The 25,459-nt window shown below is 36.9% G+C and overlaps 3 protein-coding genes across 4 annotated transcripts in view; all 3 read left to right on the forward strand.

Moving 5' to 3' along the window:
• The window catches only part of LOC135083276 (protein PFC0760c-like), a 36,260-nt gene extending 30,225 nt beyond the window's left edge, over positions 1–6,035 (forward strand). The window contains exons 5-10 of one of the 2 annotated variants that reach the window (XM_063978018.1): positions 892–1,099; positions 1,543–1,670; positions 2,626–2,771; positions 3,472–3,568; positions 4,191–4,246; positions 5,078–6,035. In XM_063978018.1, coding sequence (XP_063834088.1) covers positions 892–1,099; positions 1,543–1,670; positions 2,626–2,771; positions 3,472–3,568; positions 4,191–4,209 — 598 coding nt within the window. In that variant the 3' untranslated portion in view covers positions 4,210–4,246; positions 5,078–6,035. The remainder of the gene's footprint in view (positions 1–891; positions 1,100–1,542; positions 1,671–2,625; positions 2,772–3,471; positions 3,569–4,190; positions 4,247–5,077) is intronic. The other variant, XM_063978016.1, reaches the window with a different exon arrangement.
• Positions 1–25,459, forward strand: part of LOC135083429 (G protein-activated inward rectifier potassium channel 3-like) — a 177,634-nt gene that overhangs the window by 145,165 nt on the left and 7,010 nt on the right. The gene's annotated exons all lie outside the window — the stretch shown is intronic.
• On the forward strand, positions 12,467–24,872 carry LOC135083267 (ATP-sensitive inward rectifier potassium channel 1-like). Its single transcript, XM_063978005.1, has 11 exons — positions 12,467–12,867; positions 13,126–13,610; positions 14,024–14,171; positions 14,996–15,187; positions 17,735–17,806; positions 19,575–19,685; positions 20,050–20,156; positions 20,669–20,818; positions 22,673–22,792; positions 23,023–23,121; positions 23,922–24,872. The coding sequence occupies exons 2-11, from the start codon at positions 13,147–13,149 to the stop codon at positions 24,043–24,045; spliced, it is 1,587 nt and encodes a 528-aa protein (XP_063834075.1). The 5' UTR covers positions 12,467–12,867; positions 13,126–13,146; the 3' UTR covers positions 24,046–24,872.

The following is a 25,459-nucleotide window of genomic DNA, read 5'->3' on the forward strand; positions in this document are numbered from 1 at the left end:
TTAGTTACAGCACAGTTCTGATTTAGGGCTTAGGGTTTTCCTCAATACATCTTGTACCTACTATTAGAGGCCGGTAGATCTATCCTCATAAATAAAACACTGGATACTTAACTTTCACATTATATTGCCTTATTTTACATACAATTCATCACATAGCACAAAAGCGCGCGGACTCTCCGCGCGTCCCTCTATTCTGACGTTTGATTCTCGTGTGTCATTGACGTATTGTCAATGTCACTATGACAGCATCTCATTGGCCACAACGATACCGTTATTTTTTTAGATTTTTCATAATAACACTACCTACTCGTTCTATAGTGACGATTTACTCGTTCCATAGTGACAATTCTATGTTTATAAATACCAAGTGACTCATGATCTGAATGCATAATAAGTGGAAACATTTTGTGGTTGCTGATAAAGGGGAATAAAATAAATAAATATTGTAAATGTACTTTGAAACTACGCATTATATTGTTTTTGAACAAATTGGAAATTAGGATTTCGAGACTTTTAAAATTTGATTGGGTAGACACAGTAAATAGGGACTGTTAATGTTTCAAAATTTAAGAATCAAGGTTTCAAGAATTTTTGGCAATCATCTTGCAAATCCTTCATCTGATAATAAGAGGGTGTCATTCTCTTGCAGTAGAGACTCAATGATCTGATGATAATGACGACGATGTTGATATTGTTAATGACGATGTTATTGATGATATTTACACCCGCAACATCAGTGGAGTCACAAGTACGCTGTCAACCTTTTAACTCCCTTTCCTCCGATTGGGCCTCCGGTACCTTCACTCACTTGGCGAAACAGCGCAAGCGCTGCTTCACACCAGTTTCTAATTTGTAATGATGTAGCTAATAATGTCATTAATTCTCTTCCAGACGCGACGTGACGCAAATCACCAACATCGGCGTTTGCAACCTGAACTGGCCCAACGCAGCCCGCTGTTCCGAAGTCACCTTCGGGGTGCCCCTGGTGTATGAGGATGATCGCGAGTCGCGGTTGACCCAGGCCGAGTTACGGGCCATGTGGTACCTGTACAGCACGCAGGACCCCTTCGCTTTGAGGCTCAGCGCGATGGGCATGGAGGTTAGTAGAGTATTCTACCATAACGTAACAATTGCCAGAACTGGTGAGGTCGATTCAAAGAACTGATCCTGATTATGTCAAGTCGAGAAAAAAGTACAGTCATAAAACTTTCAACTTTTCTCGTAGTCATTCAGGACAATTAAGACATTACCATCTTTTTTTGTCTATCTTCGATCCGGAGTCCAGTACTTTGACCTTTTCTTTCGACTGAGAAGAATAAGTGACGATACGGCGAAAGTTGACGCGGGAAGCAAATAAATTCGTTATTAGATTAATGTAGAAATCCACGAGGAGAGGCCTTTATCCAACTATAGACCTTGGAACAAACAAGAAATAGAATGTAGAAATCCTTGAGGAGCGACTTTTGTCCAGCAGTCGACGTCTTCTATTTTTTTAAGAAGGAGAAGATTGTATCCTAAATGCCGATGCTTTTCATCTTCCAGGAGTTCCTTCCTCCGAATGACAGCGGTGTGCTGACGGCGTGGCTGGTGGCCGGCTTCGGACTCCTGGTCTGCGTGGTGGTGCTGGCTCTCGCGCTGTGGCGGTACAGCTGCTTCGAGAACTACGACAGGTTTGTTTGCTCACGTTAAAACCTTTGTTTGTCACCTGTCATCGGCTTTGCAATGGAGGGAAGTCGAACCTTAACTTCGAACTCCTCGTATGTTCTTCTGATTAATTTCGTTGCGGGTCCAATGACAGTTTAACTTTCCCCCGGGGCAAACTTGACTTTCACTGGTTGGGATTTTATTGGCGGTCAAGTTGTATATCCTCGCTACACAGGAGTTGTAGCGGTGGAAACGAGAGGTGGGAATAGTCCCGTAGCTCACGTTGAAAGTGTTGAAATGACTTGGAAGTCTTATTTCTGGTTAAATTTGTTGTGGGTCCCAAGAAGCTATACTCTCAACCTTTACTAGTCGGGATTCATTTGCGGCACAAACAACTCCCAAGACTTCAATGAAAATAGTGACACAGCTAAAATCTGAGTCACTGATCTTAGAAAATGATCAATTACAGTTGAATGTCATAAACTAATTGTAAGTTCCTAGAATTAAATCAATGCAACCACTGACAATGTGCTGTCCATAGCAATCAAGTGAACAATAATCCTCGTTAAAACTGGGACAGCTGATGAGCTAACAATAAGCCTGGGTGCAGACCACCGACTTTTAGTTAGCCAATGGTTGGGCCCGATTTTCATTTGTATGAAGAATTGGCCGATGACAAATCGGTGTAATGTTGCGAACATTATTTTTACATTGGTATATTCATACATGTCCATACTGATTAACAGCCCGATCCAACTATTGGCCAACTAAATGTCGGTGGTCTGCGCCTAGGCTAAGTTTTTAGCCATCAAGGCCACAAAAATCCTCTCCACAGCCACAACAGCTGACTGTGTACAGTCTTCAACCATCAAGTCACGCAGAAAACTGACTTCAAACCTTACAGTTATCACATGCATGCAGAAAACTGACTTGAAACCTTACAGTTATTTAAATTGAACCATCTCCTTGTCCTCATTCCAGGATGCCGACGTACAGCGACCGCGACAGCGTGTACAGCGAGAAGCAGGGCCTGGACCTGTACCCCACGCCGCACCAGACGCTGCCGCCGCTCTTCGCCGAGAACGAGTACAAGTGGGACGACGGGAAGTTTGAAGACTCCACAAGGGGTAAGGGTCTCTGCTTCTTCATTCAAGGCCATTCGTTTCCGCCACGTCCACTGCAGGACAAAGGCCTTCTCCAAGGATTTTCATAACGACCGGTCCTGCGCTACCCGCATCAAGGTACATTCCGCGACCTTCACTAGATCGTCGGTCCACCTAGTGGGGTGCCTGCCCACACATAATCCGGCCCGCGGTCGCCACTCAAGAACTTACAAGATATGTACAACCTGCACTTGATTTTAGCAATTCTGCGGGCAATATCTTACTTTGGTTTTCCTGCTGATCTCCTCATTTCTGACTCGACCACGTAGGGAAACTCCGAGCATAGCTCGCTTCATAGACCTTTGGGTGACCTTGAGCCTTCCTTATGAGGCTCATAGTAAGCGACCACGTCTCCGTTTCGTATATCATCACTGGTAACACACACTGGTCAAAGAATTTTGTCTTGAGACACTTTTCTAATTTACTAATGTAATTTCACCAAACTACCTACCACAGGAAGCTTTGATTTTCCCCCGGGACAAACTTGACCTTCATTGGTTGGGTTTTTATGGCGGTAAAGCTGTAGATCCTAGCTACACAGGATTTCCAGCAGTGGGAACGAGAAGTGAGAATAGTCCTATACCACAGGCATTAATACGACCTCATCTAACCATTATAAAACCACAAACATAACTCAGTACTATAGTAACATTTCCAATTCCAGTAGACATGGGCGGGTTCACCAACAAGAGCTACAACCGAGACGAGCTCTTCGACATAGAGTCGGATGAGGACGTCATCGCGCCCAACAAGCATGATAGGTAAGCTGGTGGAATAAAGTTTGAAGTGGCATGACTATAATGACAATGATTAGCTAACTTGTATAATCAAGGGTCTTTAGTTTTGCACCACGAGCCATTCGCACTGTATGGTGTGAATTGTTGTTTCATGTGTTTAAATAGGTAATACAGCTGAATTTTAATAGGGCTCGAATAATATCATTACACTAAAATCAACAAAAAAAAATATAAGTTTTATATTAATTCTTACAAGCTTTTCCTGTGACTTAATATTAGTTTGTCTTGTACAATAACTTTGGCAAACTACTTAACGATTTAGAAAACGTAGACATGAAAAAAACTCAAAACTGGACTTTAGCTCAATCATATTTTGAAGCCTATGATTGACTGAATTTCAATAATAAGGCCAATGGCAGGTTTAAATTCATTCTAGAGTTTTATATCGGAGCGTATTTCTAAAGATGTAGGATTTTTTCGTCCATTTCCTGTCATAATTTTCACATGATATCATTTGAGCATTTTATTAAATAAAATTTCAATAACATTATACAAGTTAGCTGATCGTATTTTAAGTTAAAAGACTAACAAAAGCATGTACATATTTATATTTCAAGGCGGTAGATCTAATCAATGCCAATTCCAGGTACACCACAGACGTGTAGCCGATTGTACATAACTGCTATACTCACAATTAAGATGGTACGCTTTGTTTACTTAATTTATATTTGGTATACAGTGTGTTTTAAAGTTCAAGGACAAACAAATATCGGGGAGCTTTTACATATTTCCATGCATGTTAAAAAAATCCAATCATCTGTTTTTTGTGTGAATAAATCAATAAGTACTGTACCTACTGCTTTCATATTGAAAAAATATATATATAATTTTACATTCAAGGCTGGTTGACGAAACTTAAATATCCCATGTTCCCAGAGTCTTCAAGACCAAATAGGTATTTTCTGGACTTTCCGGTAAATATCCCAAAGGGAAAAAGTAAAAAAGTACCTGTTAGTGAGCTATAGGACATGCTGTATACTTAGTTAAATGTATTATCCTTGTGTTGTGGTTTTGCATGTTACTGTTTGCTTGTCTGTTTTCAATATAAAATAATATGTATGTTTATGTTTCCTCTTCGTTTATATAATTTGTTTGCATGGTTTAAATGTGCTTTTTGGTTGTTATTTTGTTGATGGATACTAACAAAACTTTTTTTAAACTAATTTTATACCGAAACCCAATTTCAAATGAATGTAAAATTGGAATTGTTGTTGTTTCAAAACCAATAATACTTTATTGAGTGATTAAATATTAGAGAAATCCTTATTACTATCCCAAATCTTCATCTTGCTCTAATATGCAATAACAATTGTTGGTGTCAACTAACAAAGTTTTGTTACTTTACAGTAGGTAATATTATCTGATACGGGCTTCAGCGTTGTTTGTCCTGATCAATAAAATTAAATGCAGTTTTACGGGTGATTCTAAGTATATTGCAAAATGATAATTCTAATGAAACTCATTATTTTTCAGGAACTACCAACCGAGGGACTTGGTATGAGTCTAGCAGAGAAGTATGTCGTAATTAGTATAGCAGCCGATCGCGGTTTTGTTGTGATTTTGCCAGTTATACAGAATGGTACTGAATAAAGTGTGCAAAAGAAGGATGATCCTATTATTCCAATACACCAAAAAACTAAACTAAAAATATAACAATTTCCAACAAAAAGCTCGTGAGTTGGTTTTTTTTTATTTAAGTCATAGGATCAACAGTTTTCTTTTTTGCAATTTAGTCAGGACCATGCTGTTATTGTGCTAAGTACATTCATATAGTAGATAAAATAGCATTATTATATTCTCTAAAATTACCCAAAAATAAACTGAAACCTTCATATTTTTAATCAGAACTATCTCTGAACTAAGTGCCCACAAAATTGGTTCAGAAGTTTAGTAAAATAACTTTAAATTAATATTAAAACTGACCGGATATTGTATAAATTCTTATAATTTTACAAGTGAACCGGATTCAGACGTACTATAATAATCATCAAAACATCCGTAAGATTTCCCATGAATAATTTCGATATTATTATGGGTTAATGTTGATGAAATAAACATTTCATCTATCACTTTTATTTATTTATTTATTGAGTCTAAATCTGGATTTACGCAACTATATTTTTTTTATTTGCAAATAATATTTCTATTTTATCTGCTGTAAGAAAACTATATTACTACTTAATTATACTATGTAAATATTGCTAATAATAAAGTTTTTCGCATTTAAAACCTTTTTATAAGTTGTTAGCAATATTTGCGAGTAAGGGTAAATGATAATTGTTGTATATTTAATAGTTTTAAATACAAAATGTAGCGATACATTTTACGTACATAAAACCTACCCAAAGTTGTGATTTCTATGTTTAATTTCTGTTGTAAATTAATCTTTATGTTTTAACTCTTTGTTTATTGAATAAAGTTTCTTTTTTTATTTTGTTTTTATTATTTTTTCCCTTTTTTCCAAAGTTTTTAACAAAATACAGATAATTTACCCCGGTTGTGTTGAAACAGAGTTTATGGAATGGTTGTGAAAATATCACAAAGCTTTTACTTTGAGCGACTTTATTGTCTTTTAACATTTTAACCCTATTGAAGAAAATATTTACGAAATGTTATCATAGAGCACTTTTATTTATTATTTTTCGTAATTTTTAGTTGCTTTTTTACCTATGCTTACATGAGGCATTTTTAAATCTCTAAATATGACAAAGTGACATTCATAGAAAAAGTAGATCACTAAAATATTATAATATAACTTAAAAATATATAACATAGAGCTAGGTGTATAGTATTATATTATATTATTATTATATCCTAATATAGAATAATTATACCGAGTTCAATAGGTACTAATTAGTATTTATATGTATTTATAGCAAACTCAATGTCACTATGTTACCTGATAATGATATAGTATCAAAATACAATGATATTACATACTGTCATGTAAATATATGTCCAATTGAATAGAATTAGATTTATATAGATGATAATATATAATAATTATATTATAAAATCGAAATATATAATATAATATACATAGTTATGTACTTAACATCAACAAAATCTTGACAATTCCGACCAAATATATCAACCAACTCCTCATTATATTACGGCTAAAATATGTAATTTTTTGCACTTGATAGTAGTCAAATATAATAAATATTTACTAAATTATTCATTGCCGAAGTCGAATAAACGTAGCTATTGTCAATTTAGAATGCCAAAGTATGTATAATTGCTTTAGATTTATTTATTGAAATCTTCTACGGCTTGAATATTGGCAAACATTATTATAGTAAGAAAATATCGTTGAAATTGATAAAAAAAAAACTTTATATCAATGGGCCTGAGGCTTTAGCATAGGATGCTTTTTCAGTTAATATACAAAGTAAAATATTAACTTATAGAAATGATAGTTCAAGGTCAATAATGCGAAAAGTGAAACAAAATAAAGTTGAAAGAAATGTTGAGAGAAATAATGAAAATCGTTACTGAAAATTGATTTAAAAAAATAAGCTCTAGTGTAACTGATACTTCATAATTATTGTATGGAAATATTACCAGGAACAGTGTGTATGTATGTTAAATTTTAAGCGGGGGGAGTGTAGGCCAAAGCCTGCATTTGCCTCTGGTAAATAAAGAGGATCAGTCTCCTAGAGAGGAGACTGATGCCCGTTTTCACCATCAATCCATAATTTTTAAGTGACCCCTGTGAAAACAAAATTCCTGTAAGCGTTACCATAGGGATTGATGGTGAAAACGGGCATAAATGACCTGATAATGTGTGTTCTTGGTTTCTATTCGTTGGTGTGTATTTTTAGCAATGAGAGCACGCGTGTAAGAATTTTATTGTGTGTGCCATACGGGTGATTTCTCACTTTTTGATTCCCACTGATAGTTAAGAAGGTGTCTCTACTATTTGATATAATTTATGAGCAAGATAGAAATAGGCAACAGCTCAAAACGAAAGACAGTCAACGGGAGAAAACATTAATAAAATTGGAATAATTACAATGGGTCATATTTATTTCAAGTAGTATTCAGTAGTCAAAATCGGGTTTTGCGCGAATGCTGTTGTCTTACGGCACTATTCCCACCTCTCGTTCGCACCGCTGCATCTCCTGTATAGCCAAGACCTACAGCTTGACCGCCAATAAAAACCCAACCAGAAAAAGTCATGTTTGTCCCAGGGCAAAGTTAAACTGTCATTGGACCCGCAACGAAATTAATCAGAAGGATATAGGAGGAGTTCGAAGTTGAGAAGAATGCGGTTGTCTTTTTGAACACCATAAGATCTTTAAGGAGACACGTGGTAACGCCTACTTATTACAAACAACTGATTCAGTTTAAATGTTAAATGCACTTAGTGCTGATTCACATCGTTTTGGTCGTCGGGCGCTAGTTTAGTTATTTTTACTTTGTAATGTCAATGTGTATCATTTAGTACCAAATAAACATTTTTTCTTTCTTTCTTTCAAAATTAATTAGGAAAAACTGATATTTATTGAAAGGCACTGCGCTGTCCCAGTAAACGGGATTAAAAGGTATCCTTATAGAATAGCATAGCTTTATGTACTTGCTTCAAACTTTATTTGATGTTAAACTATTAAAGATTTTAATGTATAACGAAAGAGACTATAAAACACCACGATATAAGATTATTGTGTTGGGTGTGTGGGTGTGGATTTTGAGGCGAAATAAAACATTGCCAAATTATTTTTGTATTATTTTGAACCCTCATCTGGTAAAAAAATATATATTATTGGTCTAACACTTAACTAATTATTTTGACTGACTGTCTGTCTTTCAACATTGTAAAGCTTCTGGTAGTTAATACCCACAATAAAAGTCTTATACAGACTATTTTTTCTTCTCACTAAACATTTACAGTAGCTTAAGATAAATAACGTCTGATAAGAAAGATTTTATATGCATCACAGTATTTAGACAATTTTCCATAACAATAAAGATAAAAAGCAGCTACAATAAGTACAATGCTCTCTAATATGGTAAAGATTGTCTTTGAGATGTGTGCCAACTGCCTGCCTTGAATCTTATCGTCAAAGAAACGAAATAAAATCATAATATTTATTCATTGAAAACGAGAAATGTACGCTAAAAGAAAAATATTCATCAATCAAGACCCTTAGAAGACGTATTTCCGTGGAAATGAAACCTTAACAAAGGACATCATCCATTTTGGTCCAAAATCAAAAGTGCCGGCCAAAAAATAAAAGTGCTGTATTCTGATAGAATACGTCCGCCTTAGCATTTATTACTATGGCACCAAAGCTGTAGCACCACTGTGCATCGTAGTATTTGAGTTCTAAAAATATATGAAACGACTGACTTTGATCTCAAATACTACGACGCACAGTGGTGCTACAGCTTTGGTGTCATAGTAACAAATGCTAAGCCGGACGTATTCTGTCAGAATACAGCACTTTTTTTTTATTGGCCGACATTTTTGGTTTTGAACAAAAAATGTATGAATCGTCGATGAATTTTAGATCTCAAATACTCGACGCACAGTGGTGCTACAGCTTTGGTGCCATAGTAACAAATACTAAGGCGGACGTATTCTGTCAGAATACAGCACTTTTTTTTGTTGGCCGGCACTTTTGATTTTGGACCAAAAATATATGAAACGTGGATGATGTCCTTAGGGTTTAATACTGTGAATAACATTTTAAATCTCACTGACAAGAATCTTCAGGAACGATCGCCATTTACATGCATGCAGTCGCTATCTATTTTTACCCGACCAAATATTTACAGGAGATTGGTGACGTTTGATGCCTTGTCAACTTCCCTACATCATTTATTTTAGCAAAACCTATTTAATGCGTTTTATCTTATTCCTAAATAATGTGAAAGATCCATTTTATTTTTATTTTGAGTCGCAATTTGTCGGCCGTTTGGTGTAGTGGTTCAGAACGGACTACTATGCCGAGAGGTCCCGGGTTCGATTCCCGGCCGGGCAGAAATTGAAATGATGAATTTTAATTTCTGTGACGGGTTTGGGTGTGACTATGTATAATATTTATGTATTTAAAAAAAAAAGTATATAAGTAGTATATCCGTTAAGCTAGCACCCATAACACAAGCATTAAGTTGCTTACTTTGGGGCTAGCTGGCGCTGTGTGAAATTGTCCAAAGATTTATTTAAAAAAAAAAAAAAAAAAAAATTCATATATCTAAACTATCAATCTCAGTACACAAAACTATTTCATGCAGATGCATTCTTTTGTTCGCATATATTATAATTTTTTAAAACGACAAAAGCCCCAAGGGTGTCGGCATTGGACTGTCGATTCGTTCGTAAGTCGCTAGTTCGATCTCCATTGATCGCTATTATGGTAAACATAAGCTTAAAAATATTGAGCATAAACTGGAGGGGAGTAATTCTTCTTGTAGTGTCGACAACAAACAACTTTCACAGTGTCAGCCAGAAACTCCACCACAAGAGTGGCGTTGTCGGTAGTATTTTTAAAATTAAAGGGGAGTAATTAAAAATAATACTTATGCTCCTTTTAAATATGATAAATTGATGTGTGCGTGCAACAATTCCGCACGAAATCACAATGACGCACAATGATGTGAACTAATATTTATTGTGAAGTTAGCGCATCAAATAAATCGTAAATAAAATTATTTAGCGGGCGGGCGAGGCGGCTTACGCTCGGATCATTGTAACTGCGGTGGGTGGTTCTGCAAACGAATCCAATTTGATTTCTTTGCGAAGAAAATTTTCTAACTACTAAACTACTAACGTTGGCGGAGAAACTTTTACATTTAGAATAGGAAAAAAATCACATTAACCATAAGAAAGGCAAAGGGTTTCCCCAAATATTTCCAGAACGAACGGTCCTGCAGCGCATCCAGGTGTGCCCAGCTATACATGCATTTCGTACAGTTATTGCAAAGACAGAATAAACTCCCCTGACAATAATGTAATCAATCATTTTAGAGCTAAGTCATTTATTACACAGGCCTGCAAAATGAGGGTCATAACTTCCTCTCTGGGACTTGATAGCTGATTCTAGGGTATTTTGGTGCGCTGATTACGAATATGTACTTAGTTTTTCTCCATCACCTCCAGATTTTTCAAAAAAGGTACAGATTGAAAATAGGAAAAAAATCACAAGTTTTTACATAAAAAAAAATATTTTTAAAGAAGTACGTTACTTTTAATTTAAAAAACTACTGAAACATAATAACAACTTATTACTAGTCTAAATTATATGTAAATTTTATTTGTGGAACTGACGGCCGATGGGGCAGCAAGGTTCTCGAATGGAGGCCACGTACCGGAAAACGCAGCGTGGGACGTCCACCCACAAGGTGGACCGATGACCTGATAAAGGTAGCGGGAAGGCGCTGGATGCAGGCCGCTACCAACCGTGCGATGTGGAAGTCATTGGGGGAGGCCTATGTTCAGCAGTGGACGTCCTGTGGCTGAAATGATGATGATGATGATGATTTGTGGAACCTGGTCCTTTTTTCCTGGGAGCTTCGGCTGTGCGATTTTTGCCTAAATTTTCGGTTTGGATCATCGCGCTTCAATAACCAGCAATAGTCCGCCATCATGCTAGTATTCCATCTGCCTTGATACCGGACTTCAAGCTCTTTCAAATCTTGGTAAAATCTTTCGCCTTGTTCCTCGCTAACGGCTCCTAGATTTTTTGGGAAGTAATCAATGCGCGAATTAAGGAAATGAAGTTTAATGCTCATATTACAACCCATTACACCAAAAGTTGTAATCATTTTGGCCACTATTTCTTTACAGTCAGAGCATAGGCATATCTATAGCATAGGCGAAATGATTTTGAAGCAATTTTTCTGTCCTTTTGACCACTTGCGAAGTTCTAATAAACAAGTCGTACAAATTTTATGAGGATTCCAAAATTTGAGTTGGTTACTTAAAACGTATCCAAAATAACTTTCGTAAATATTTTTTACAAAGTCTGTAATGCTGTTTCGTTGTTTTATCACCATAAATTTCCCGCAAATATTACAAAAACTATTCAGAGAATTTAAACAATGACATTTTAAAGTTTATGTTGCAAGATCCGCAGTTCAACAATTAATTTTATAAATCAGTGCGGGTACTTATACAAAAACCCTTTGGTTTATCTTTATTACACCCTTTTCTAATAATATTTGCAACAATTAAGTAATATTACTTAATCATTATGTATGAATGAGCTCATTACTAAATTAAACCAAAATACCCCTTTTTCGACTTTTTAATGCGAATTACTTATACTCATTATGTAGTAATTAACAAATTACTGATTTGCATTAACTTCTATGTCCCCTTACACTAATTAAATACAATAAAAATTAAGCTGAAGTAATTTAATGACGTTTTATAAATTTTAAAATGTAGGCGCTCAGACATTTTTGAGCAAAATCTTAAATATTCAATATCAAAAAATCCTGACGTGATGGATTTTTTTTATTATTTTTCTCGTAATCAGCACATCAGAAACTATAGAAAACGTTACTCAGATTTCAAAGAGGAAAACCATTGCAGACCTGTGTTATTGGAGTAACTTACCTCTTAGCAGAAATATTTAACCAAATAAAAATGACCAAAACTTCAACGCGTGCAGATCGCCATTGCCGGCGCGATCATAGGCCAATGACAGGTCGCGCTACCCATGACAGTCCGCGCGACCTGTCATTTGCTTATGATTGCGCCGTGATCGCGTCGGCGATGGCGATCTGCACGCGTTGAAACTTTGATCGCGTGTGATCGCGTTGGTTTGGCCGAACCTTTTGTTCTCATTATTATTTGGTTTAAAATAATAATGAGTAAAGCAAACAAATAAAAAAGTGTCTAAAGGATAACTGAGCTACTAAAACATGCATGAATCCTCTCACGCAGAATCACCCACCGACCGCTGCAAGGTCGCATTCAATCTTGGGGCTTAGTGGCCGCTCTCCACTCACACAATTAGCGCTGATAAGAGATAACAAGATAGCTGAAGGCTCAGTCATCACTGTCTAATACGACACTCGAGTTACGCAGAATTACGGAATCGGTGAAATTAAATTGCAATTTTCAAAAAAATTGAGAATCACGCGAATTTTTTTGGAAGTATTTTTGAACTTATTTTTGTGTTTGAGAGTTTTTAAGATCTTTGTGGTGTATAAGGAAAGTGATGTTTTGTGATATGTGAATACAAAACATCATAAAGTGTGAGATGAATCTGTGACAGCGAAGTGTTTGCGAGAAATAATTAAAATATACGGTAAGATTTCTACATGACGTTCTTTAGAGTGTTAAGAGACAATTTAGCAAAAAAACAAACATTGTAAGTACACAAATTTGTAAATTACAATGAAAAAAATTAAGGAGGTGAGGAAATTCGATTTTTCTCTTTGATAGTGAATTGTGCCGTACGTTTAATTTGTATTTGCCAACGTGTCTTTTAAGTTTTGGAATGTTTACAGTTTTCAATCAAGTCAAATTGTATTATTTTCTTTTACATCGTGATATTTTATTTAAGGTCAACAATTATTCACAAAAAATGGAAAATGATCAGCTAATAAAAGATTTAGAATTCGAGCAAATAAACCTACTTTATGATGAATGTGTTAATTATTTGAAGAAAAGCAAAGACACAGATATTTTTCAAGGAAAGAAATATCATTTGACTGATGACGACTTTGAAGACCCTGATTACGAAATAATTAAAGAAAAAGATGTAAAAAACAATTCAAAAGAAGAAGCAAATGACAAAACTAATAAGTATGAGAATCATAATGGCTTTTACGAACTTAAAATCGATTATAAAGTTGAAAACGAAATAATCTCGGGAGAAAGCGTAAACTCTTTGGATGTCAAGTCGGAGAGATTGAGAAAATTGTCGCAGCAGCTTCCAAAAATAATCATAACTCAAAGCAATACGAGTCTGGATTTAAAGGAAGGAAAGACGAGGGTGGAGGATTTGGTACCTCCAGCGAAGCAAGAGCCAAAACAGCAGCATAATACGTAAGTAACTAGTTACATAAAAAGGTCCTATTAACATTTTATTTTTCGTGCTACGATAAATACGAACCCAATTTTTTTCTAGCTAGGTAACACTCTGTAGCTTTAATTATTTATTTACTTTACATTACTGTAACGTCTGATGAAACAAATAAACAAATTAATGAAACAAGAATGAAATTACGTAAAAAATGTTCTTTTGGCAGCTTCAGTACTGACACGGCTTAACAAAGTCCCCATAATTTAACAAACTGAATGCTTTACAGCACAACTTACGTCGTCATACACCACAACATTTTTTGAATGCCTATTCACCGGAACACAGCTGATCTATGACATTTTTATGACCTATGTTACCTGTGATTTCACACAGACAATTTGAATTTACAATAACAATTATATTCTCACTGTGACAGTGTGCGAAAGCCCCCACCCCTCCGTAGAGGGGGCTACGGCGAGTTTCCAAAACGCTTGGTTTCCAAGAACGGCGTGGAGAATGTGGCTTTGATATCTAACGTGCCTTTCGGGAAGATCCGACTCTTGAACGACACATTCCACACTTTGGTAAGTCAAATAGTCATGATACAGTCAACTGCTCATTAGACTATACAATTTCGAAAATTTCCGTGCTTTTAAGCTATTTTGTGAAAAATATTATTGGCAGATAGTTGCTAATTGCTCATAAGATAGCCTATCTTCCTTAATTTAATTTATTGTCCGTGGTGCATAATCTTTTCTTAAAGGTTTTAAACCTTTGTTTGTTACCTGTCATCCGCTTTACAATGGAGGGAAGTCGAACCTTAATTTCGAACTCCTCCTATGTTCTTCTGATTAATTTCGTTGCGGGTCCAATGACAGTTTAACTTTCCCCCGGGACAAACTTGACCTTCATTGGTTTGGTTTTTGTGGCGGTCAAGCTGTAGATCCTGGCTACACAGGAGTTGCAGTGGTGGGAACGAGAGGTGGGAATAGTCCCGTATACAATTTTTTGCAAAATAAACCGTATTACAACTAGATAAGTTGTTTTTGATCCTAATTTGTCATCATATTAATTTGATGTTTTAATGACAGTTTTGGACGTAACGATTGCAATTTAAATTGTTATCTTACCCTTTTCTTTGAATTTAAAGGGCTTGTTGTGGATTATTTAATTTTCTCCTCTAAAATTATAACAATCGTGATTCTAGTCTTCATACAATATTTCATTTGAGAAACTGTCCATAGTTAATAGGAATTTGGCTAAAGTCTGTCTTGTCTTCAACATAATAGGTAAAGATCTTCTTTTCTTTTTACAATTTTACCCATCATTCATCATACCTCCACGAATATTTTGCGTTAAAGTCATCAGTCTCCGCTTTGCCAATGCTAACCCTTTTAACAATCCCCAGATAAACCTGCAATGGCGTTGGATAGTGATGGGCACGGTGCTGGTCCACTTCACCATCTGGCTGGTGTTCGCCGTGTTCTGGTACATCACGGCGCTGGCACACTACGACTTCGAGCCGAATCCGCCGAACAAGACATGCGTCACTGGGGGCAAAGACTTCGTGAACATATTCTTGGCCTCTGTTGAAGCTCAGGCAAGTATAGATCTGGTTTTGTGTTGATATTTGCCGTGTTCTGGTAGACTGGTATATCACGGCACTGGCACATTATGACTTCGAGCCGAACCCCCCGAACAAGACCTGCGTGACTGGGGGCAAGGATTTCGTCAACATCTTCCTAGCCTGTGTTGAAGCTCAGGCAAGTAAATATCTTGTTTTGTGCTGGTGTTCGCCGTTTTCTGGTAGGTACATCACGCCGCTAGCGCATTATGACTTCGAACCCAATCCAAAGAGACCTGCGTCATTGGGAGCAAGGACTTCATCAATATATTCCTCACTTCTATATAAGCTCGGGTAAGCACTGGATCGCTTACCTTTTGTAATCATGAAACTTATTGATTGAGTGCGGACCGAATCATGAGTAATCAAGACATAATCAACGTTTTCACATTGGAATAATTAGCTACTTAAAATACAGACAAATTACAAGTTAGGAGATAACCAAATCTACGCAAGCGGCAGAAAAGAAGGACATTTTTCAATTCAACAGTAATTTTTCAACAATTCCAATTCGACTAACAAGCCGTTAGTTAATTCCACAAAAGAGGAAGCTCTCGCCAATCGGCCTTGATTGCTCAATTTGCTCCAATCTTTATAAAGAGGAACTAGGCGGGGCCGTCACCAATTTTATGCAGCTATATTGTGACTGACGCCGAAGAAAGAACTCGAGTCGAGGATGTTTTTCTTTAAACTATTTTATGGTTGTCCTGCAGTGACCGTCCTAAGGAACGAACGATCTTTATTTTTACTTAATTAAGCTAGGACGAATTTAAACACATAGGTACTTTTATTCATGAGAAGAATACAAATGACAATATAAACATCCGTGTCACTGTGGTCTCATAGTGTATGTACTTGTAAAAGTTAGATTCTCTTAAATCAGAGATCTCTCCTACTTCAGTCGTCATTTTTTTAAAAACTTTTTTATATTAAAAAATCTAGTCTTTTATAAGATCTTGACCTACCTACTCGTCTGTCTACCTACCTACTAGGACTTAGAAAATTTGAGTGTGATGAAGTTTTCCTTGAAAAGACTTAAATTAGTAACATCAAATTCGAATTTATCAATGTTTATGCTGTTATGAATGATCCAGGGATCTTCATAGTCATCATTCGTCATAATTTCCACGACAGTCCTAAGTATAGCGGAGCGTGCCGATCCGACGGGATGATCACAATATTACGTGTAGTCACTTTTGACACCAACAAATTATGGGACATAGCGATTCAATAAAAAAAACTTTATAAGAACACGTAATGATAATAATCAAATTATTAATGTAACGAATACCTACAGTGATTTAAGGGCACAGCACTGGTTCAAGTTCTTCGAAGCAAAGGGTTATATTCATGACAAAGAGTTAATTTGTAATTGTAATACTTAGGCTGGGTTGCACCATCGTACTTTAACTTTGACAAACGTCAAAAATCTGTCAAACTTCATACAAAAAACACCGGTTATCGTCATAGTTACGGTCAAAGTTAGGTGCACCACTCAGCCTTAGATTGTAATTATTAGAGCTTTGTAAAATGTTGGTCTCGAAGCGCTGGTAAGGCAAAAAGATTATGAGACATGTCACTGTAAAGGCTCCATAAGAGCAAAGCTTTTAGCATTTTTTTTGTTTTTTTTTTAAATCAAAATCAAAAATATTTATTCAGTTTTGACCACGAGTGGCACTTATGAACGTCAAAATATAGTAAATATAAAAAAAAGAAAAGGTAGCCCTTATGGGGCATTTTAATATTTGACTCTTTGTAAGCAATATTTAATAGTCCATGCAAATAAAGGAATTTAATATTTTCGTTTGTTTATCTATAGTTAACATGCTTGTATCTTGGACCACAACTAAATCGTGGGCTGTCATAAATAACCTAGACTGCGTGCAGTAGTAACACTACGTTACAACTACATTAGTTAATAGAACAATGACTGTTGATCATGACCGTATTAAGGAGAAACTGTGGCCTCGACATTCGCATTTATTTAGATAGAGTTCATCTTGAATCTATGAAAACTAGTTCGAATTCAAAACCGACTGAGACTGATGCTGAATAGAATCCACCCCCCTTCCATCACTGGGGAACCAGACGCAGGTTAGCGTACCATCCCTATATTGTTGACATTCCACCAGCTCGCACTAAGCGTTTCGATTATTATTTTATAATGCGAACAGCTAGGGCTAGCTAATTCGCTGCCTGCTGCTGTCTTTCCCGAAGACTATAATCCGGGCCAGGCGAGAGTGAATAGGCACTTACAAGGTAGATATTAACCATCCTAGACCGTTTCCCACTTAACACCAGGTGCGATTGTGGTCAAATACCTGCCTTGTTATGCTTAAAAAAAAGTTTTGAGCTTATTCTGTAACGAACCTGATACAACAGAGATTATTACATCGGACTACATTTTTATCTCTCAGTTCTGATCAGACTGAGCACAGTGCCTTTTAAAATTATAAATTTCCTTTTTAGCACGAAAGTGAGCTTTTCTTTCTTTCTAAATTCCTTTATTTTTCTTATTTACAGACGACCATAGGATTTGGCGACCGGACGATTGACGAAGAGTGCCCAGAATCAATATTCCTGTTTATCATGCAGGTAAGAAAACATCTTATTGCAGCCTCTACTTGTTTAGTATTTAGGCATAAAAATAATGAGAAATGAAAAGGGTCCGAGAAAGAACGATTTATAACAAATAATTTAATAACTCTAAACAAATAAAGACGTTTTTGATTTAATTTTGATTTTTAACTAGCTGGCTGGCTCGAGCGATTCGCTACTAAACACAATAGTCCACAAAACAAATTGATAGGCCAGTAGAATTAAACACAAAAATTGATTAAATCGGAAATAATTTCTACAAAAGATTTTTTTGCTTTAATGGCTTCATTGGTTGCCCATTAAGACTCTCTTAAGTTTTCGACTTCGACGGAGTTGTGCTTAAGTGGTGGGGGCCCCCGAAAGGGGCGCTTTTTCGGTTTTCCAGTTATACCGCGTAAAGGACTTACCCTATCGAAAAGTGGTCTTCCTGATGGTTGAAGGGCATTTAATTCTGCATTAAATAAGACCAAATTCAAATGTTTTGGACAAACCATTCCCGCGCTAAAGTTCGGAAAAGTAGAAAATATACGTATAATTAATGACCCTCTCCACGTCCAATGGCTTGTTACCCACAGGCTTCCAAGTCTTGAAAAGGGCCACCTTAACCAGTGTAACCCTATCAAGGCTTACGAGCTTGATGCGCCTATCCTTGTGCGTCCCAGCCGTTCCTTAACTGCGGTTGGTGCACCTCTTCCTTGCACTCTCCTGAATGACCCTGTGTTACCTACTGTGGCTGTCCCTCTTCCTTGCAGCCTCCTGCACGACTACGTTGCCTAGCCGTATGCCTGGTCCAAGGTTCGACGCCACAAAATCAACTTCGCACGCGTGAAAATAGTTTAAATACTATTTTCCGTGCTTGCAACATTTTTCTTTACTGCTTCGGCTCTATTAGTCGTAGAGTGATTGTATATATCCTATAGCCTTCCTCAATTTATGAGCTATTCAACACAAAAATTATTATTTCAATCAAACTAGTAATTCTTGAGATTAGCGCGTTCAAACAAACAATCAAAAAACTCTTCAGCGTTTTAATATGAACTTGTTGTTGTTGATTTTTGGCGTCAAACCTTAGACCAGGCATACGGCTAGGCAACGTAGTCGTGCAGGAGGATACAAGGAAGAGGGGCAGCCACAGTAGGTAACACAGAGTCGTTCAGGTGAGTGCCAGGAAGAGGTGCAGCAACCGCAGTTAAGGAACGGCTGGGACGAACAAGGATCGGCGAATCCAGCTCGTATGCCTTGATAGGGTTACACTGGTTGAGGCGCTCCTTTTCAAGACTTGGAAGCCTGCGGGTAACGAGCCATTGGACGTGGAGAGGGTCATTAATTATACACATATTTTCTACTTTGCCGAACATTTGCACGAGAACGGTTTGTTCAAAACATATGAATTTGGTCTTATTTAATGCAGAATTAAATGCCCTTCAACCATCAGGAAGACCACTTTTCGATAGGGTAAGTCCTTTACGCGGTATAACTGGAAAACCGAAAAAGCGCCCCTTTCGGGGGCCCCCACCACTTAAGCACAACTCCGTCGAAGTCGAAAACTTAGGAGAGTCTTAATGGGCAACCAATGAAGCCATTAAAGCAATAAAATCTTTTGTAGGAATTATTTCCGATTTAAAAGCTAATTCTACTGGACTATGAAGGTTGAAAGACATCAGAAATTTCGTTTCTAAATTTTGTAGTAAATATTTATTTTCAAGGATGTTAATTTCTAAGAGTCATAATTATAACTATACCTAGGTCTTTATTTCTTTTTCAGCTAATCCTAGGGACTGGACTATCTGGAGTCCTGACATGCGTCGTGTACGCAAAACTGACACGCCCCGAGAAACTGTCCAGAGATGGCGTTGGTTTTAGCAAGAAAGCTGTGGTATGTGCAACTTTTAACTTAGAATGAAATTATGTAATAAATTAGAAGTTTGAGACTTGTTTAAATCTTATTCGTTGCCTCTTTGATAATATAACGATATAGAAAATTGAACGCCTGATGTTATTTCACCGCAACACCAGTACGTGTAATTGCTATTATGAGGCCTAAGGAGATGGTAACTAACAAGCATTTATCGTCCATTTAGTCGTTAGCTTTTATTCAATACCAAGTTTAATTTTCACGAAAATCCAAGTCTAGGGTCCGATAAATAAACAATCTATTCCAGACAAGCCAAACTTTTACATGATTCGTTTATGTAGATTGTTGTTATTAAAAGCGTCACTATGGTTTCTGTTCGTTCCAGATCAGTCTTCGCGACGGCAAACTCTGTCTGATGATGAGGGCGTGGGACCTGAACTACGACCACATCATCAGCTCGGAGTTTACGGCGCATTTCGTCAACACGCACAGGTAATTAAAGTAACAAAAATAATTAAACCGGAAGCACAACGTATATAAAGAAAAAATAGTTATGCTTGGAATAAATACTCATCGTAGGTAGTGTTTTATTCATCGTCTAGACTCTAGGGGGACCGTAAATAAATAATAATAGTTCAATGTTGTTCTACCCTTAAAAACTAGATGACCAATGTTCTACCAAATATAAACTAGAAAACCAGTTATTCGTTTGGCTTGCATTAGAATCTACGGCACCCTATAACCTAGAGTCCTACTATACGAATACCCATCATCATCATTTAGTTTCCACTGCAAGAGGACTCTAATATCCCAAAGGCAAATGGAGGATGGTCTTTACTTCCCAGTCTTCCCACACTCGCCTGACGAGTTAGAGACCTGAACACAACATCAAACTTATTTTCTCTTTTCCCGTCTCATCAAGAGCTTAGGCTAATCGAGGCTATTATTTTATTCTATGCTTCTTCCTTTACAATTCTTTAAGCAGACAATTATTCGTCTTCCAGGACAAAAGAAGGCGAGATGCTCCGCTACTACGCCCGCGGGCTGACGCTCCAGCAGAACCAGTTCCTGCTATGGCCTGTGACCCTCGTGCACGAGATCAATGAGGATAGCCCCTTGTTCCACTTCACGCCGCAGCATGTCGCCCACAACAGGTTGGTGGTTCGAATCCCGCGAGGGACAAGGAGCAAAGCATTTACAGCCAGAGTTGTGAGCGTTTATAGCAACGAGGATAGTCTGCTGTTCCACTTCATTTCAACAACAGGTCAGTGGTTCGAGTCCTGCTCATCTTCCAGAATGAAGGCGAGATGCTGATGATGCAAGATGCACGCCGCAGCATGTCGCCCACAACAGGTAAACGATTGGCTACCTCTTTAATAATGCGAACAACTAAGGACTGGCCTGTATCTTAATCTTCACGGTGAGAATAAGAACATGTTCATTTCATGTCAAATGAGAGTGAATGGGCACTTACAGAGCAGTTTGCACCATCCTAGACTGCATCACACTCAACATAGTGTGATTGCAGTCAAATAATATACAAAACTGGCTACTAAAATATTAAAAAAAGTGGTTCAAATCCCTCGAGGGAAAAATGTAGTGTGATAATTAGAAGCATTTAAAAGTTTGGACGTTTACAGCGTAGGTATTTTCTCCTATTAGCTGGCGACTTCGCCTGCATTGTTTTCGGTAAACGATAACACAATATATCCAGCGCTCTTCTCTTAGATTAATAAATAATTATGAGACTAGTTAGTATGACTATGAAACGATTTACTAGTTGACCAAAGTTCAGTCATAACATTTACAAAGCAACATGATTAAAGCCATGAAAAACATTAAGAGTAGGCGCACACCGTTGATTTTTCGTCGGCCGATTGTTTAGTCGGGCAGTTGATCATAGTACGAGAGCCCACGACCAAAACCATGTCTCATAGCAATACGGCAAAAACCCTATAAAATCGTTAGATTGTATGATTCTGAACCCGACTAGGTGTGTAGTAACGGTCGAAAGTGTAGCAACTGAGTGGGAGGCCATTTCTGCTGTGTCAAAAAAAAAAGACAGTCGGTATTATAGCAATACGTCTGATAGTGAAAATGTACATAGATTTTATAATTGTATTACGAAAAAGTTGGTTTTCAGACATTTTGCGCGTAGCATATAGCCTGTGCGCATTTTTGAAAATGTCAACAAATTTAGCCGACCTGTATCATAGCAATACGGATAATTATTTTTTTCAACTTTTCGTATTGCTGTCATGATTACCAAAAACCTGTTTTCAGACACTTTAAGTGTATCAAAAAGTTGTATGATAGAGAAGGTGCTACACTTAATTTGTCTGATATAAATTTTTTGCACATGTGGACAACTTATTTTATCATGTCCAACAATTTTCAGACATATTGCTATGATACCGATCGGTAAAATTTGTTAACATTTTCAAAACGGTCTCAAAATTTAATGCGTTCACATTTCCGTCTGAAAATTGTTTTGTTCGCATCAAATAACCAAAATTTACTAATAAAAAAGATTTTCAGACGTATTGCTATGAGAAATTTTTTTTGTCTCATTTTTAATTGTTTTAAGTGATTTTACGGGTTTGCGCTACACGACTAACGTCTGAAAATAATGTTTCCGGTATCTCAGAACTATCATTCAACTACAGTCTGCAAATCAGACATATTGCTATGATGCAGTTCGGTAAAATTCTTTGACAATTTTGAAAATTCGGTCAGATCAAACGCTACGCGGAAAATGTCTGATATTGGTATTTTCGAGTTCAGGATAATCGTATCTATCGATTTGATGCGGTTTTGGCCGTATTGCTATGAGACAAAAATTTTGGTCGTGGGCTCTCGTACTATCAGTATGGGCATGTATGGGAGTGCGCACACTACGCCAATTCGATTTGGCCGATTCTTCATACAAATTAAAATCGGGCACAACTATCGGCCAACTAAAAATCAACAGTGTGCGCCTACTCTAAATTTTTCTTAATCACTTTCAGCTACGAGATCACAGTGAGCCTAAAGGGAGCGTCGGCATCTATGGGCACGTTCACACAGAGTCAGACCTCCTACCTTCCGAAAGAAGTTATTTGGGGACATCGCTTCCCACCGGTGGTCAAGTAAGTTAAAATTTCTTCTCGTCAATCTTAGGCCTTCATAGTATATGGACTCGGTCCAGAACAAATAATATACCCATGTCATGTCCTTTGTGGCATGGAGGCGTAGTAGACAAGACGAAATCAAAAATTTTCTGAATAAAGAAAAATAAAATAAAATAAAAATATTTCCATGGTTTTCATCTCCGCTTGTATGTACTTGTATAACATGCGTGGGCAATTTTTGATTTCAGGTACGACACGCGAAAACAAAAATACGTAATTGACCACCAGAAGCTGGATGCTACTGAACCAGTTGACACTCCGAATTACAGCGCGAGTCAATTGTACAGGTAAGATTATAGTGTTGCATGTATCTGGTCAGGGCTAACTATGAAATCTCCAAGTATCGTCACTAGTTTTTGAAAAAGTGCTGTCAAACTATCAATTAGTTCGATCACCAATAAATGAAGCGCGGTTTATGACCCTTATAACCCCTATAGCTCTCCAATAGTTGACGTCTAGAACCTGATGATGGTGAAATTGTAGCGACCTTATGTTTCATGTACAGTCACGGAATGAAAAGGTTCGTCAGTTTTCAAATTGATTCCTTCAACGAATCGCGAGCACTTATTACCTTTTGAAACTATGTTACAGAATAATCTCGAGTTAGAGAAAATAATCTTTAACTGTTCGTCAGTAAAGTTCAAAATTATTCAGATCAAAGTTGTTTGAAGATTTATTTTGTCAAGAAGATTATTATGATTGATAAAGTAAAACCTTCTTGTTGGTTCAACCCCTGCCATTATTATTCCTATTAAATAAAAAAACTATTGTCAATTGGTCAATGTCATCATTGCATTGCACTGATGGGATAGAAAAATAAACAAGCAAAACCTTATTCGTTAGCAAACGTCATATTTATTTAAATGTTAGCAGCACTGTTTCTTGCACTGTTATGTTGGCAGGTTTGACTCTTACAGTACCTAGTGCAAGCGAAAACCGACACTAAGGTGACGAACCTTTTCATTCCGCGACTGTACTTAAGTGTCTAATTATGGGTGACTCTACCACACTCTAACCTGCTGCCATCTTACTGTACTTTGTGTAACTGCACGCCCGCCAAAACCTAACTCGGCTCCATCTTTTCCAGCATGCTGGACGACAAGCCTGACCTGCCGCCGCGGCCGGGCACGCCGAGCAGCTTCAGCGACAAGATCTCCGCCTTCCAGCTGGAGAGGACCTCGTCCTTCAAGCGGAGACCGGTCAAACCATGAGCCAGGCTCCGGCAGAGCTACGTCACACCGCACATTTTCTCCATTTAAACTTCAAAAGCTATAGCTTCCTCATTGTGGACAAAAATCTTGTGAAGATTATTTCAACCAAATGTCATTTACTGCTCATTAGATAGTCGTCGGGCCACCGAGTCGGAGGCATGCTACGTATTGCGGTCCGTGGTCGCCACTCGTGAATTTTTCTGCTATTGGGACATATCATCAGGCATTAGTTCTGCAAGCCATGTGTCGATCATCATAAGACTGGCTGTGCAGCTCTGGCAAAGTTACGTCACAACACGCACTTTCTCTATTTGAAGCTTTGGAATACGAAACCCCAATTCATCATTTTAGCTTCTTAGGGCAGTCCACTACTGTAAGATGCCTCCCATAAAGAAACAAAGCGATCATGAACTTCTCAACCTTTTCCATCTAGCAGTTCCAGTGAATTTGGGTACGGTATTTCGGATGTTATCGTTAATTGTATCGCAAAAAAAAACTTGATTAATTTGTGATAAGATTGAATTTCATACATAATAAAATTGTACGTGTAATCTGGTTTGTAAATAAATAGTATTTTGCAATATTATTAGTCATTAAGTTGTTTATTATGCTAGGTTTATCATTGTGTAAATTTTTCCATCCATTTCTTTTTTCAATATAGAACTTATAACTAACTAACTACATAAAGTGCCACAGTCTTGTAAATAACTTATATTTTCCCTTTATTTTAACAAATTGTGTAGCTCTGCCTCTTTCTTGCTTTATGCCTGAATTAGTGATGATAATTCAGTATTTTACATTTAATTTTATTGTTTAATCTCAATGTATACGATAAACGATTAAGTATTATTGAAAATAAATATAAAATATTTTTATTCATTATCATATTTTTATTTCTTACTTATTTTCCTTTTTGTAAATTGTGTACGACTTATTGTATTTCGTTTGTTACTTAGATGAAGGTGATGTAAAACATGCGCCTTTGCTAAAAAGCACGCGTAGTTACTTTGGTTACTTGAACGAAAACTGGAATTCATTTGTTTGTCAAGTCAACGCACCGTCAAGTTTCTGGGCCAATTTGATCAAAACACAATGGTGCCTGAGTAAATATGTCTTATCGCCAGCGGATAAGGTGTGTTATCACTTATCAGTTATCAGCTCGCCGCAGATAACTTTGGTTCCTCCAGGCCGAACGCCGAACATTGAAAATTATTTCCATTACAATATTTACAAAGATTTGACTTATTATTGTGTTTGAAATCAGTGAAAGTGACAAAAAGTGGGTCAGACATTTTTAGTGTTGATACAATAACAAGGAATATTGACATAAACGAAGACAAAGAAATAAACAAAGATGGTAAAATAAACAAAGAAAGTGTTAAACAAGTGACAGTTTCGAAAGTGTAAAACAATA

The sequence above is a fragment of the Ostrinia nubilalis genome, chromosome 23 (assembly GCF_963855985.1).
Source record: "Ostrinia nubilalis chromosome 23, ilOstNubi1.1, whole genome shotgun sequence".
NCBI classification, from domain to species: Eukaryota; Metazoa; Arthropoda; class Insecta; order Lepidoptera; family Crambidae; genus Ostrinia; species Ostrinia nubilalis.